Source organism: Pleurodeles waltl, chromosome 3_1 (assembly GCF_031143425.1).
Source record: "Pleurodeles waltl isolate 20211129_DDA chromosome 3_1, aPleWal1.hap1.20221129, whole genome shotgun sequence".
NCBI classification, from domain to species: domain Eukaryota; kingdom Metazoa; phylum Chordata; class Amphibia; order Caudata; family Salamandridae; genus Pleurodeles; species Pleurodeles waltl.
In genome coordinates, this window is record NC_090440.1 from 1,032,707,702 (window position 1) to 1,032,722,618 (window position 14,917).

The 14,917-nt window shown below is 42.7% G+C and overlaps 1 protein-coding gene across 1 annotated transcript in view; it reads right to left on the bottom strand.

Moving 5' to 3' along the window:
* The window catches only part of LOC138284949 (protein mono-ADP-ribosyltransferase PARP14-like), a 745,301-nt gene that overhangs the window by 538,196 nt on the left and 192,188 nt on the right, over nt 1-14,917 (bottom strand). The window contains exon 7 of the mRNA XM_069224296.1: nt 10,370-12,639. Within this exon, the coding sequence (XP_069080397.1) occupies nt 10,370-12,639 (2,270 nt within the window). The remainder of the gene's footprint in view (nt 1-10,369; nt 12,640-14,917) is intronic.

Here is a 14,917-nt window from a genome sequence, read left to right on the forward strand (position 1 = left end):
TTTGAGAGCACCAGTGAGCGACGCACTGTCTCCGGTCTGTATCATTTTATATTATTTTTCAGTTTCACGGTTGCCATTAGTGTGATGAATTTATTTAGAGCTGTTGGGTTTGTAAAAAAAATTGTAAATTTTTTTTAAAAACTTATAATTGATTTTTTTGTCTTTTTAAAAAAAAAAAGATGTGATGGCAGAGTACATGCACTGGCAGTTGGCTGGCCGTCTGCGTGGCTGGCAGTGTGCACAGACTGGCCCTTGGCTGGCGGTGTGTGAGTGGTGACTTACTGCAGGTCACTAGAAACACTGTCAGACAAACGCCAGTCCAAACACACGGCTAGCCAGTGTGATTGCTGGGTCAGGCATGTGGGCCTATGAAAGGGATGGACCCTTCAATGGTGCTGTGTATGTGAGTGCTGTAATGTGCTGGGCCTGCGGTGTGAATGGTCTTGTGGGTATCATATATTAAAGGTGTGTTAATGGACTGTAAAGCGGATGGTGCCTTGACACGGCTTCACAGCTCACAAACTGTGAGTCACTGGTTCGGTTTTTTGACCTTTCAGTTATTAACAGTGCATTTTTATTTTGTGAAATCTCTTGTTAAGAAAATTATATATATTGAATCATCCCTCACCCTCATGCCAAATCCAACCAGTATGTGTGTGCACCAATAAAGAGAGTGAGATGAGAAAGTTTGCTCACATTCCCAAATTACTATCAACTACAACAAAAAACGAGCACACTACCAAGTCCTTACTTCTGTGATGTCCCAAACAGTCAAATTATGAAATTCGCTGTTTTTAACCTTTGTCCAAGGATACCAGGATTAAAAATATAGCATATCTGTGGGTAACCACAAGACAATTTTATGGAACTTCTCCTCTCAGTTGGAAATTCAACTCACTAAAAAAAACTTGCTCCGCTGTAATTAGGCATCGAAGCACACCCCTGACATGCTAGGTGCCTCAGGTGGGACCCCCAATAATGAAGCATGCCACCAACTAGGTTGATGGGTGAGGGGTCTTTTTAACAAAACCTAAGGATGTTTTTGTCACAATTTGAGTGTTTGGTACATCACGGATGTAGGAGACTTGGCAGCATGCTCACTTTTTGTCTAGGAAAAATCTACCAACGCTAGATATGTTTGAAAAATAGACACCAAGGGTAGTACAGGGTGGTGCGCCTCTTGAGGATCCCAACAAGATGTCTTACCCACAATTAACTGAAAACCTCAAAATGGGACTAAAACCAAACATTTCACTTGCATTTCTTTGCCATATCCTTCCACAAACCGAAATAAACCACAAATGTCATGCCACACAGCATTCCCCTTGATCTCCTGATAACAATACCTCACTTGTGGGGGTGCCCACAGCAAAGTCAGCCTAAAAACGTATTTTAAAAACTCCCCTCAGATTCCAGAACTTTCCATCACAGAAATGTGAGGAAAATGTGCCTCTCTAGACACATTTTGAGGTTTGCAAGGGATTCTGGGTGATAGAACCTGGTGAGAGCCACACAAGTCACCCCATTCTGGATTCCCCTAGGTGTCTAGGGTTAAACAATGTAGAGGTTTGCTAGGTTCTCTAGGTGCTGGCTGAGCTAGGATCAAACATCAACAGCTAGGGACTTTGCAGAAAAAGGGTCAGTTTTCAGTGGAAAAATGTGATGTGTGTTTGTTGCATTCTGGGCTGTTTCCTGTCGTGGGCACTAGGCCTACCACACATGTGAGGTACCATTTTCATTGGGAGACTTGGGGGCATGGGGGTGGAAGGATGTTTCTGGTTCCCCTTAGATTCCAGAACTTTCCCCACTGAAATGTCAGGCAAATATGTTTAAGACAAGCTTTGAAGTTTGCAAGAGGTTCTGGGTGACAGAACCTAGTAAGAGCCACACAGCCACACAAGTCACCCCATCCTGGATTCCCTTAAGTGTCTAGTTTTTACAAATGTACAGGTTTGCTAGGTTCCTTAGGTGCCGGCTGAGCTCAGACCAAAAATCCACAGCTAGGCACGTTGCACAAGAAATTAAAAAGGGTCCGTTTTTAGTGAACAAAATGTGTAAGTCCACATTGCGTTCTGAGCCGTTCCTGTCACGGTCACTGGGCCTACCCACCAAGTGAGGTACCATTTTTATCGGGAGACTTGTGGAAACACAGAATAGTAACACAAGTGATATGATCAATTGTCTTTCTCTGCATTTGCTCCTTCCAAATGTATGACAGTTTGTAAGAAAGATGTCATTTTGAGAAATAGCCTCTAGTTCACATGCTAGTGTAGATACCCAGAAATTCAGAGATGTGCAAATAACCACTGCTTCTACACTCCTTATCTTGTGCCCATTTCGGAAATACATAAGTTTCCTTGATATCCATTTTTCATTCTTCATATTTTAACAAATTAATTGCACAATAAAAAAAAAGACACTGCAAGGTGCAGCTCAGTTATTGACTCTGGGTACCTCAGGTTCTTGGTGAGCCTACAAGCTCACATAATGGTAAACTGCTTTAGAAAATCTGCCATAGTTAGAACAAGTTACAAATGAAAATGTAGACATAAATGGTTTTTCTTTAACTCAATTTCAAAATTGTATTTCAACTGTTACTTTCTATTGGAAAAACCTTGAAGGATCTACACAAATAATCCCTTGCAGAATTCAGAATTTTGTCTACTTTTCAGAAGTGTATAGCTTTCCGGGATCCACCATTGGTTTCACACCAATTTCTCCAAATGAAACAGAGGGTCCCTGCAATACTATAGTAGCTCCCCAGGGAAACAAATTACATTTATGAATCTGTGTATAGCTACTACCTATTCTTTCTATATTTGTTTACAAGATATTAATGGATATTTTTCTTGTGAATACAACAAGAAATTGTGTCACGAACCCAACATAATCTTTCTTAACATAAGTACCATTCTGTTCTTCAATGTATTGGTAATATAACTAATAACAGTATAGATTTGCCTTATTCATTTGTCCATTTTCACATATATAAGTACAATATCAATAAGCAGACATGCCTTTATCTCAAAACTTAGTTCTATATTTCAAATTTATTGTATGTTTAGCCAATACATATATGAGAAAAATATTTAACATAACCATGAATATAAATATAAACAGTGTTCCTAAACCAACATAAAACAACAAAACAACGGTTGCTAATCTCACCAATACCTCATTCACACCTCTCATACCCAGATTCAAACAAAATACTATACAAAACTGTACAATAAAAAGTCCAGACTGGTACAAAAACCTACTACAGTTTACTCAAAGAGTAACATCGAAGTCCTGTGCATACGATATGCAAAATCAATTATATCAGACAGTAATGGATAATCTCTTGGAGGGGGTCACATATTCATAAGGATCTAGGATATCAGGATTCTTACACTGACCGTAGGTAGTTAAATTTATTGTTTGGCTAACCACATGTGAGGCAGTAAATATAGTTAGCTGTGATGTATTTACTACATGTTATAACTTTGCAGACCATCTATCACACCGTAGCTCCCGGTTATCCTGGATGACCTTTCTGATCACAGAGAAAGTTAAGAGGCTCAGATTTGAAGTACCCTATATGTATTTGGATATTTGCATGAATAGGAGAGTGTTCTAAGAAACTGGATAATCAGGTCCTTAATGTAGCATCGTCTCTACAGGCTATTGCATGACTAAATGACTAGAAAGTGAGGCAAAGGGACCTTGAGATGTAAAACATTTAAGTAAACATAAGGTGGATTTGATAAATAAGACAAATGGAAGGTGCTGTCTCCATGAAAGTGTTTATTCCAATTCGTGGTGGGTGATTGAGAAATCATAATAATCAAAGGTCAGGCCCTGCACCACAATTAATGCACCTCTACACACTTATAGTGAATGAACTGAGAAAAGTGGCTATTTGGAGGGCAAGATAGATCAGATGATGGGTCCCTCCTCACTAGGTCCAAAAATGAACAGAGAATATGGCTTTTCTATGTTTACATGAGAAAATAGCCTAACAGCCACACCAAGCAAATACAGATCTGGCAATAACGACAGCAACATTAAGAATCAAAACAGCTACAACTCAAGGACTGCAATTAAGGTACTGTAAGAATTTATGTCTACTCTAGCAGACTATAACTGAGTTATGTTTAAACCAGACCCAGGGGACATTTATAAATGTCACCAGAACTCCTCGATGTCAATATAGACCCAGATTTATCAGCATGGTCTTGCAAAGAATCATGCTGAAAGCTTTTGAAAGGATTTAAAGCCCTATATATTTTCAAACACACCCAAACCGAATTCTGAATATTAATTCTCTATGTTCTGCTCCATGCTACTAGTTGCTACCTGCAAGCATTGGAATCATTATTGCTTTACTTTAGTATATAATGAAAATGTCACTTACCCAGTGTACATCTGTTCGTGGCATCAGTCGCAGTAGATTCGCATGTTCTGCAATAGCTCGCCATCTGGTGTTGGGCCGGAGTGTTACAAGTTGTTTTTCTTCGAAGAAGTCTTTCGAGTCACGGGACCGAGTGACTCCTCCTTTTGTCTCCACTGCGCATGGGCGTCGACTCCATCTTCGATTGTTTTTCCCCGCAGAGGGTGAGGTAGGAGTTGAATTGTAGTAATAGTGCCCATGCAATGGAGTGACTAAGTATGCACCTATTTAAGGTTGAGATGACACATATATAAATAATTGAAGGTAACTTCCAAACTGCTACAGGCTCCCGGGGAGGCGGGTGGGCACATGCGAATCTACTGCGACTGATGCCACGAACAGATGTACACTGGGTAAGTGACATTTTCAGTTCGATGGCATCTGTCGCTGTAGATACGCATGTTCTGCATAGACTAGTAAGCAGTTATTTCCCCAAAAGCGGTGGATCAGCCTGTAGGAGTGGAAGTAGTCTGAAATAATGTTCTTAATACAGCTTGACCTACTGTGGCTTGTTGTGCGGATAACACGTCTACACAGTAGTGCTTGGTGAATGTGTGAGGCGTAGACCATGTGGCTGCCTTACATATTTCTTGCATTGGGATGTTTCCTAGAAAGGCCATGGTAGCACCTTTCTTTCTGGTTGAGTGTGCCCTTGGTGTAATGGGCAGCTGTCGTTTAGCTTTAAGGTAGCAGATTTGGATGCATTTAACTATCCATCTGGCTATACCTTGTTTTGAAATTGGGTTTCTTGCATGAGGTTTTTGAAATGCAATAAAGAGTTTAGTCTTTCTGATGTTTTTTGTTCTGTCAATGTAATACATCAATGCTCTTTTGACATCTAATGTATGTAGTGCCCTTTCAGCTACGGTATCTGGCTGTGGAAAGAACACTGGAAGTTCCACTGTTTGATTTAGATGGAACAGTGAAATAACCTTTGGCAAAAATTTAGGATTGGTCCTTAGGACGACTTTATTTTTGTGTAGTTGTATAAAAGGTTCCTGTATTGTAAACGCCTGAATCTCGCTTACTCTTCTTAGGGAAGTAATGGCGATGAGAAATGCCACCTTCCAGGTTAGGAACTGTATGTCGCAGGAGTGCATGGGTTCAAAAGGTGGACCCATAAGTCTAGTTAGGACAACATTTAGGTTCCATGAAGGAACAGGTAGTGTTCTTGGTGGTATAATTCTCCTAAGGCCCTCCATGAATGCTTTAATGACTGGTATCTTATATAGGGAAGTTGAATAGGTAGTCTGCAGGTATGCAGATATTGCTGCAAGGTGTATTTTAATGGAAGAGAAAGCTAGGTTAGATTTTTGTAAGTGAAGCAAGTAACCCACTACATGTTCTGGAGTTGTGTGTAATGGTTGTATTTGATTAATATGGCAGTAGCAAACAAACCTCTTCCATTTACTTGCATAGCAGTGCCTGGTGGATGGCCTTCTGGCTTGTTTTATGACTTCCATACATTCTTTGGTAAGTTGTAAGTGCCCGAATTCTAGGATTTCAGGAGCCAGATTGCTAGATTCAGCGATGCTGGATCTGGGTGTCTGATCTTTTGGTTGTGCTGTGTCAACAGATCTGGCCTGTTGGGCAATTTGATGCAGGGTACCACTGATAGGTCTAGCAGCGTTGTGTACCAGGGTTGCCTTGCCCAAGTTGGTGCTATCAATATGAGTTTGAGTTTGCTTTGACTGAGTTTGTTTACCAGGTAAGGAAGGAGAGGGAGAGGAGGAAAAGCGTAAGCAAATATCCCTGACCAGTTCATCCATAGGGCATTGCCTTGGGATTGTTTGTGTGGGTATCTGGATGCGAAGTTTTGGCATTTTGCGTTCTCCCTTGTCGCAAACAAGTCTATCTGAGGTGTTCCCCAGAGTTTGAAATAAGTGTTCAGAATTTGGGGGTGAATTTCCCATTCGTGGACCTGTTGATGATCTCGAGAGAGATTGTCTGCGAGTTGATTTTGGATCCCTGGTATAAACTGTGCTATTAGGCGAATTTGGTTGTGAATTGCCCAATGCCAAATTTTTTGTGCTAGCAGGCTTAACTGCGTGGAGTGCGTCCCCCCCTGCTTGTTTAGATAATACATTGTTGTCATGTTGTCTGTTTTGACGAGAATGTATTTGTGAACTATTATTGGTTGGAAAGCTTTTAGTGCTTGAAAAACTGCTAGAAGTTCTAGGTGATTGATATGCAGTTTTGTTTGATGTACGTTCCATTGTCCTTGTATGCTGTGTTGATCGAGGTGTGCTCCCCACCCTGTCATGGAAGCATCTGTTGTTATTACGTATTGTGGCACTGGGTCTTGGAAAGGCCGCCCCTTGTTTAAATTTATGTTGTTCCACCACAGAAGCGAGAGGTAAGTTTGGCGGTCTATTAACACCAGATCTAGAAGGTGACCCTGTGCTTGAGACCACTGTGATGCTAGGCATTGTTGTAAGGGCCTCATGTGCAGTCTTGCGTTTGGGACAATGGCTATGCATGAAGACATCATGCCTAGGAGTTGTAATACCATCTTTGCCTGTATCTTTTGTGTTGGATACATGCGTTGTATGATGGTGTTGAAATTTAGAATTCTTTGTGGACTTGGAGTGGCTACTCCCTTTGATGTGTCTATTATGGCTCCTAGGTATTGTTGTACCTTGCGCGGCAGAATGTTGGATTTTGTAAAGTTGACGGTGAACCCGAGTTTGAAGAGGGTTTGTATGATCTGATTTGTGTGATTTGAGCACTGTATGAACGAATGGGCCTTGATTAGCCAGTCGTCCAAATATGGGAACACATGTATTTGCTGCCTTCTTATGTGTGCAGCGACTACCGCTAGACATTTGGTAAAGACTCTTGGTGCGGTTGTTAATCCGAAAGGCAGTACCTTGAATTGGTAATGTATTCCTTTGAATACAAACCTTAGGTATTTCCTGTGCGATGGGTGTATTGGTATATGGAAATAAGCATCCTTGAGGTCTAAAGTTGCCATGTAGTCGTGTAGTTTTAGCAATGGCAATACTTCTTGTAGTGTGACCATGTGGAAGTGGTCTGATTTGATGAAAGTGTTCACTACTCTGAGGTCTAGGATTGGTCTCAGTGTTTTGTCCTTCTTTGGTATCAGAAAGTACAGTGAGTAAACTCCTGTGTTTATTTGTGTGTTTGGCACTAATTCGATTGCATTCTTTTGCAATAGTGCCTGCACTTCTATCTCCAGGAGATTGGAATGGTGTGTTGTTAAATTTTGTGCTTTTGGTGGTATGTTTGGAGGGAATTGTAGAAATTCTATGCAATAACCATGTTGGATAATTGCTAGAACCCAAGTGTCTGTAGTGATTTTCTCCCATGCTTTGTAATAATGACCTATTCTTCCCCCCACTGGTGTTGTGTGGAGGGGGTGAGTGACATGTGAGTCACTGTTTAGTAGTAGGGGTTTTGGGGCTTTGAAATCTTCCTCTATTTCTAGGGAATTGCCCTCCTCTATATTGTCCCCGAAAACCTCCTCTATACTGTCCCTGGTAACTGGACGGTGTGGCTTGTGAGGTGCTGGCTTGTGTGCTTTGACCCCGAAACCCCCCTCGAAAGGGCGTTTTACGGAATGTGCTGTAATTCCCTCTGCTCTGCGGGGAGTAGAGTGCGCCCATGGCTTTGGCAGTGTCCGTATCTTTTTTGAGTTTCTCAATCGCTGTGTCCACTTCTGGACCGAACAGTTCTTTTTCATTAAAAGGCATATTGAGAACTGCTTGTTGAATCTCTGGTTTAAATCCAGACGTTCGGAGCCATGCATGCCTTCTGATAGTTACAGATGTATTAATTGTCCGTGCAGCTGTATCTGCAGCGTCCATGGAGGAGCGTATCTGGTTGTTGGAGATGGTCTGTCCCTCCTCAACCACTTGTTTTGCCCTATTTTGTAAGTCCTTGGGCAGATGTTCAATGAGATGTTGCATCTCGTCCCAGTGGGCTCTGTCATAGCGCGCAAGTAGTGCCTGGGAGTTCGCGATGCGCCACTGGTTTGCAGCTTGTGCTGCGACTCTTTTACCAGCTGCATCGAACTTGCGGCTTTCTTTATCTTGGGGTGGTGCATCTCCAGATGTGTGAGAGTTGGCCCTTTTCCTAGCTGCTCCTACAACGACAGAGTCTGGTGGCAGCTGTGTAGTGATGAAAACCGGGTCCGTAGGAGGCGCCTTATACTTTTTTTCCACCCTTGGTGTGATTGCCCTACTTTTGACCGGCTCCTTAAAGATGTCTTTTGCGTGCCGGAGCATACCAGGGAGCATAGGCAGGCTTTGGTATGAGCTGTGGGTGGAGGAGAGTGTGTTGAATAAGAAATCATCCTCGACCTGTTCTGAGTGGAGGCTTACGTTGTGAAATTGTGCTGCTCTAGCCACCACTTGAGAGTACGCGGTGCTGTCTTCTGGTGGAGATGGCTTTGTAGGGTATGCCTCCGGACTGTTATCTGACACTGGGGCGTCGTATAGGTCCCATGCGTCCTGATCTTGGTCACCCTGGCTCATGGTGGTGTGAGCTGGGGAGTGTGATGGAGTTTGTGCTGGTGAAACGTTAATCACGGGCGGAGGAGAGGGTGGTGGGGTAACTCTTTTCACCACTTTTGGTTGTGGTGTTTGTTCCGTCTGGAACTCCAACCTTCTCTTTCTCCTAATGGGGGGAAGGGTGCTTATTTTTCCTGTCCCCTGCTGAATGAAGATACGCTTTTGCGTATGGTCCACATCAGTTGCTTGTAGCTCTTCCTCAAACCTATGCTTCTGCATTTGGGAGGTTAGCGAGTGCTCTTCTGTATAAGAGCCTGAAGCTGGGTCGCTTGCAGTTTGTTTCGGCATCGAAACTTTGTCTGCGTGTTTTTTCGGCTCCGAGGTGACTTTTTTCCTTTTCGGGGCCGAAACCTCTCGGCGTCGATCTGTTTCGGTGCCGCTGTCTCGGCGTCGAGCCGTGTCCACACCGGCATCTCGGTGTCGAGGCTTGTCTCCAGCACTTTCTCGGTCCCGAGAAGGCTGCGTGCCGGTGTCTCGACCGGAGTCGGACGATCTCGGCACTGTTTGGGCCTTTTTCGGTGCCGACGGTCGGTCACCGAATTTATGGGTCGAGCCATGGCCTGGTGGCAGTGGCGTCCCCTGGGCCTTGTAAATGTTCCTCTGAGTGGATTTCGACGTCTTACTCACGGTTTGTGTATCGTCGAATCCTTCGGAGTCTGAGTCTTGGATCGAGAAGGTACCTTCCTCTTCCTGTTCCTCGAACTCCCGTTGGGCTGTCGGTGCGGACGCCATCTGAAGTCTTCTGGCTCGACGGTCTCGGAGTGTTTTTCGGGACCGGAACGCACGACAGGCCTCGCAGGTGTCTTCGCTGTGCTCAGGTGACAGGCACAGGTTGCAGACCAAGTGTTGGTCTGTGTAGGGGTATTTATTGTGGCATTTGGGGCAGAAACGGAACGGGGTCCGTTCCATCGGCGTTCTTCAGCACGCGGTCGGGCCGACCAGGCCCCGACGGAGGATCGAAAAACTACCCCGAAGGGCACCGGAGCTCTTCGATCTTCGATGCGGTGTGGAATCTAAGTACGCCGATCCCGAACGCAACAATACCGACGAAAATCTTCCGAAATTAGCTAATTTTCCGTTCCGAAACTCGGAGCGACAGGAACACGTCCGAACCCGATGGCGGAAAAAAAACAATCGAAGATGGAGTCGACGCCCATGCGCAATGGAGACAAAAGGAGGAGTCACTCGGTCCCGTGACTCGAAAGACTTCTTCGAAGAAAAACAACTTGTAACACTCCGGCCCAACACCAGATGGCGAGCTATTGCAGAACATGCGTATCTACAGCGACAGATGCCATCGAACATACAATTACAATTTTAGGGGCATAATACAGAATATATATAAAAATAAATAAAATTAAAGGAAAAAAAAAAAAATTACAAAAAAATAAAAATAAAAACTTACTGTTGCGTCTTGAATGTTTCCTTGTTCCAAAATAATAGTAAGTCCTTCTTCTGTTTTTACCACCTGAACATCTTGTTGGTTTCTAGGTTTTCTTTTTTCAGGTTTAGTGTGGCTTGCTAATTTTGGCACAGGCTGCAACTGTAGACCACCTCCGAAGTGTTTTTTCAACGCACAAGTAAAGGCATCCACTGTTTTCTGACATTTATCGACAAAATGTATGTGATGCAGGCAGCTTATCCAGTTATGATCTTCCATGTATTCCTTTAACGAACCAACAATACAATTGACACAAAGGTCTAATGGGAAGCCAAAAATGCCAGAACTAATTGCAGGGATCCCAATGGAATTGTGATTATACTGCTCAGCAAGCTTGAGACTTCCTTTAATAGACTGTTTCAACAAGCTCTCTGCAACAGCTGGTGTAAATTCACACCACCGGGGCCCAACTGCGTGAATCACCTGTTTGCAGGGTAAATTTCCAGCAGGTGTTATCACTACCTCCCCGGCCTTCAGTTTTCCTAGCTTCTCAACAATACTGTCACATTCAGTTTGGAGCTGGGGGCCCGCCACTTTCAGGAGTGCCTCTGCAACACCTCCAATATGTTTCAGGTCTTCATTTGAAGCATTCACCACCACGTCAACAGGGTGTCTAGGCAGATCATCTTTGTAAGCCCCTACAACTATTCCGCCTTGCAGGTTGACATGGTAACTGGGAACGTCTGCCTCTACTTCAAAATACTCTTCGCATTTCTCTCCGTCTTTTGCCAACCTCATGTAACAGTTGAATTTTTGTTTCACTGTAATAAACCACGTCTCCTCTGATTTTTGGGAGAATTTCTTGGCTCCTGGTTTATTAATGGAGAGGACTTTCGAATGTAGTGAAGATAGGACCTTTTGGACCACCCCGGCCATGACCTGCACATCTCTACGTGGACCAGACAATGAAATGTGTCTCCTCATAGCTTGACGGTTAAAATCAATTTTAATGTTTTTTTTCTGAATTTCAAGCAACATCTGCTTTTTCTCCTCTTGCAAAAACTGTGCCACCACTTCATACCCAAGAGGGATGGACTTCTCCATTTGAGTGTTCTCATCAATGAAATTAGAAACCTGATAGTAGACTTCTGTTACTGCCACTGAATATCCAACAATTACTACTCTATTTTCCTCAACCTCAATTAAAACAGCCTGCCTCTCTGAATTAAAGGTATCTAATAAATTACTTATTAAAGTATGCCATTCTTTCATTTTGATTACAGAACAGTCTTCTAAATCAACCCATTTGTAGATTATAGACTCTTTGATTTGTTTTTCAGCTTTTTCTATAGCATTTTGCGAGCTCCCTTTCAACAGCACCATTTTGCCCTCAGTCGTACAAATAGCACTGATATTTTTATCTGTTAACAAGATGTAGGAAAGATCCTCATTATCAACCTGCTGAATAAAGTGCAACACGTGAGGGTTAACATTAATTGTTTTTTGTTGTAAAGTTCGCTCCCATTCAAGTATCTTACTTTTGGCAGCAAACACTTCTAAAGGAAGGCCAGAAAAATGAATGCTGCTCGCTGAAGCCTCATATGCCAGCTTCATTTCTGGGAAGGTCTTATGAACACCCTCTCCTAACTTGTCAGAGACCAGTATTGAGTACTCTGCCTGAGAGAGATGCAAGCTTTCACAGATACTTTGAGTTTTCCTTTCGACTTCTTTTATGGTCTGTTTTAAGATTTCGATGAATTGCATGTCCATTTGGACAACATTTTCCACAATTCCTGCCAGACCAATTTTGTTACTGCTGACATCAGATATGATAAAAACTTCAACTCCCACTGCACTAGTCACTTTCTCCTTCATAACCGCCCACATCTCTGGATTCACGGAGTGCTCAATGGCTTTAAATTTTTCCATGATGTTTGAGAACTTCTTGGGAACGTCTTCATTCCATGTTTTAGCAAGTTTGGCTAGAATCTTCCTCTGCTTCGATAAGGAAGCTAAAGGGGCAAGAATGACTTCTTTGCGAGGAGTTCCTGAGTGAGGCCAGGTTAGCTGACAGTATGACTCCGACATTTCCCTATTTATGTCTTCCAATGATTTCTTGTCTTTCTGAAGATACTGCCATATATACGGATTAATAGGTAATCGAAGGAGTTCAGGAAGTTTCATGACTGGTCTGTTCTTTCCGTATAACGCTGAATCCAATGTGAGGTAGTAGGGATAGACAGACACTGCTTTTTCTTTCATCATATGTGGTTCTGCCAAGACTGTGGTAATCACTACAGAAAAAAAAACAAAGATCAATATTTTACTCAAGTTCAGTAAGAGGAAAACAAATTTTATGCTGCACAGAATATTCAACATTGTGGCTCTAATTACAAGTAATGTAGATTTATGTGTGTGTATGCAGTGCGGCAAGAATTAACTTTTGCTGCTGGTATCCTCAATCATAAATCCATCTATTAAAGACAACCCCCACAGAAAGGGAAATAATCACACAGACCTGGTTTTGCTAGGTCAAATGTAGCATTGGATCGCAATTCCCTATGGTATATTGATCCCACTTACTACCTTCTCTGGGCAGATTATAAATATGAGAGATGGAGGGTGGGCAAGGGGGGTTGGGTACGGAGCAGAGGTTGTCAGTTGACTGGGGAGAATGTGGTTTGGTAGGGGGAAGCATTGAGTACTTCCCCCTGTGTTTTAGGGAGTGGGGGGGTCAATGTGGGCTAGGCACTGGGCCCATTTGCAGGCCAAGCCCAAACAGCTTTTAGAAACTAGGTTTTCTAGCCTTCAACAAAGAAATACAGGTGTGGGAATAGCAGGCCAGCTTTGCCATCAGAGGGTACCACTTTGTCTAACTTGTAACTGGGCCCAAAGTGATGAGCTTGAATCTTCAAAATTAAATACAATTTCTGCACGGTGGGTCATCTTAAACGCATATAGAAAATGTCATAAAACAAGGCTCAATTTTTCCTGATTAAGGCAACACAGGCTACTTTTGATTAGAATACTTCTTAGGCCTTTATTTATTTTTGACATTTACATATAACAAACCTAATTGATAATGATGGAGTGTCCTTTGCATCACAAAACAAGAAGACCTGAACAAGACCAGACGAATGATGGTGAGAAATATTTATGGTGGAATTCAATCATTGATTTGGGAGTGCGGCCAGGGGTAGGTGACCCTTCATGGTTCAGGAGCGAGACAAAAGTTTTGCACCCGGCCCTTGGCCTAAGCTGTCCCATGAAGCACATTCCTCAACTAGGAGGGGCGACATTTAGGAATAGTACGTTCGAGTGACACCGGACGAGTGTAAGTGACTGGAGACATTATGACTGACAGTTGCAGGTCATAGGAGTCTTTGCAGTTTTGTTATAGGAGAAGTATACATTCATTTGGTCCTGAAGAAGCGTCACGGGATCCGGCTGGACCATAGAGATGCAAAACATGTTGACCCTTTTCCAGGGATGTTTTGGTAGTTCCTCACCTTCCTTCTTCAAATAAGTGTGGTTGAGAGTGTTTGATCATTATATCAATTTCACTCGCCTTATCGTTTTTAATCGTGGCCTGCACCCACCAGTGATTAATAAAATGATTACCCCTAGGTTTGGGTCTTGAGCCAATTTTAACCTTTAGTGTGTGTCTCCTTTTCTCATTTTTCTTCCAAACTCACTCTTGGGGTCTTTGCGTCATCGAGAAAAGATCTCTGGCAAAGAGCCCCCCTATGGGGGTGCCCGTCAGACATTGCAGTGCCGGTCTGACGAGGAGCGATTCCGATGAAGCATGACACCCACATTTGGGTGTGCGAGGACTCTTGCTCCTAGAATTAGGACTTCTTTGTGTTCTTTCTCCTGTCGATTTCTTTTTGGAACAGTGTATCTTCATTGTTGTTATACTAAATAAACACCAACATATTAAAAGTGAAATGAATGCATGTAGGATAGAATTTTCCTGAGCAGTTTAAGTTATTTAAGCTCCAAACCTGCCCATGGCTAGTGACCTTCCCCACTGTCATTCACAGATAGGGGGTGGTTGTTTGGATGCCCATGTGTGAATAGCTATTCACATCTTTGTAGTCAAGACTGTTACAACATTCTATTGAAAATCCATTGGGTATTGTCAACCGCTCCTGCCTTGAAAACTTTGCACCAAACTTTGGAAAAAATACTGCACGATATTCAGACTTTGATTCTACTAAATCTGGTGCACGTTTGTAGAGTGAGCAAATTTACAAGGGGGGCACTGCAAAGGTTGTTTGCAAAATCCAAAAAAATAAACAAAAACGTCAAACCGAAATAGACCAAACTTAACAGGCAAGCAGTGCAAACGTTCACTGTGCATTCCCTAAGTCTGATGTACTTTTGTCTTGCCAGTTTAATGTTATCTGTCAAAATGTAAGTGCAACATGCATAGGTTATCTGTCAATGTTTCAAGTTATTGCCTATTTTTTTTAATTGAGCACCCTCGATATCCACTGGACACAAAGTGGTAATGTTTGTGAAAATAAGACGATGTGTCTGGCTAGAATCACTTGGATTAATTACAGCCAA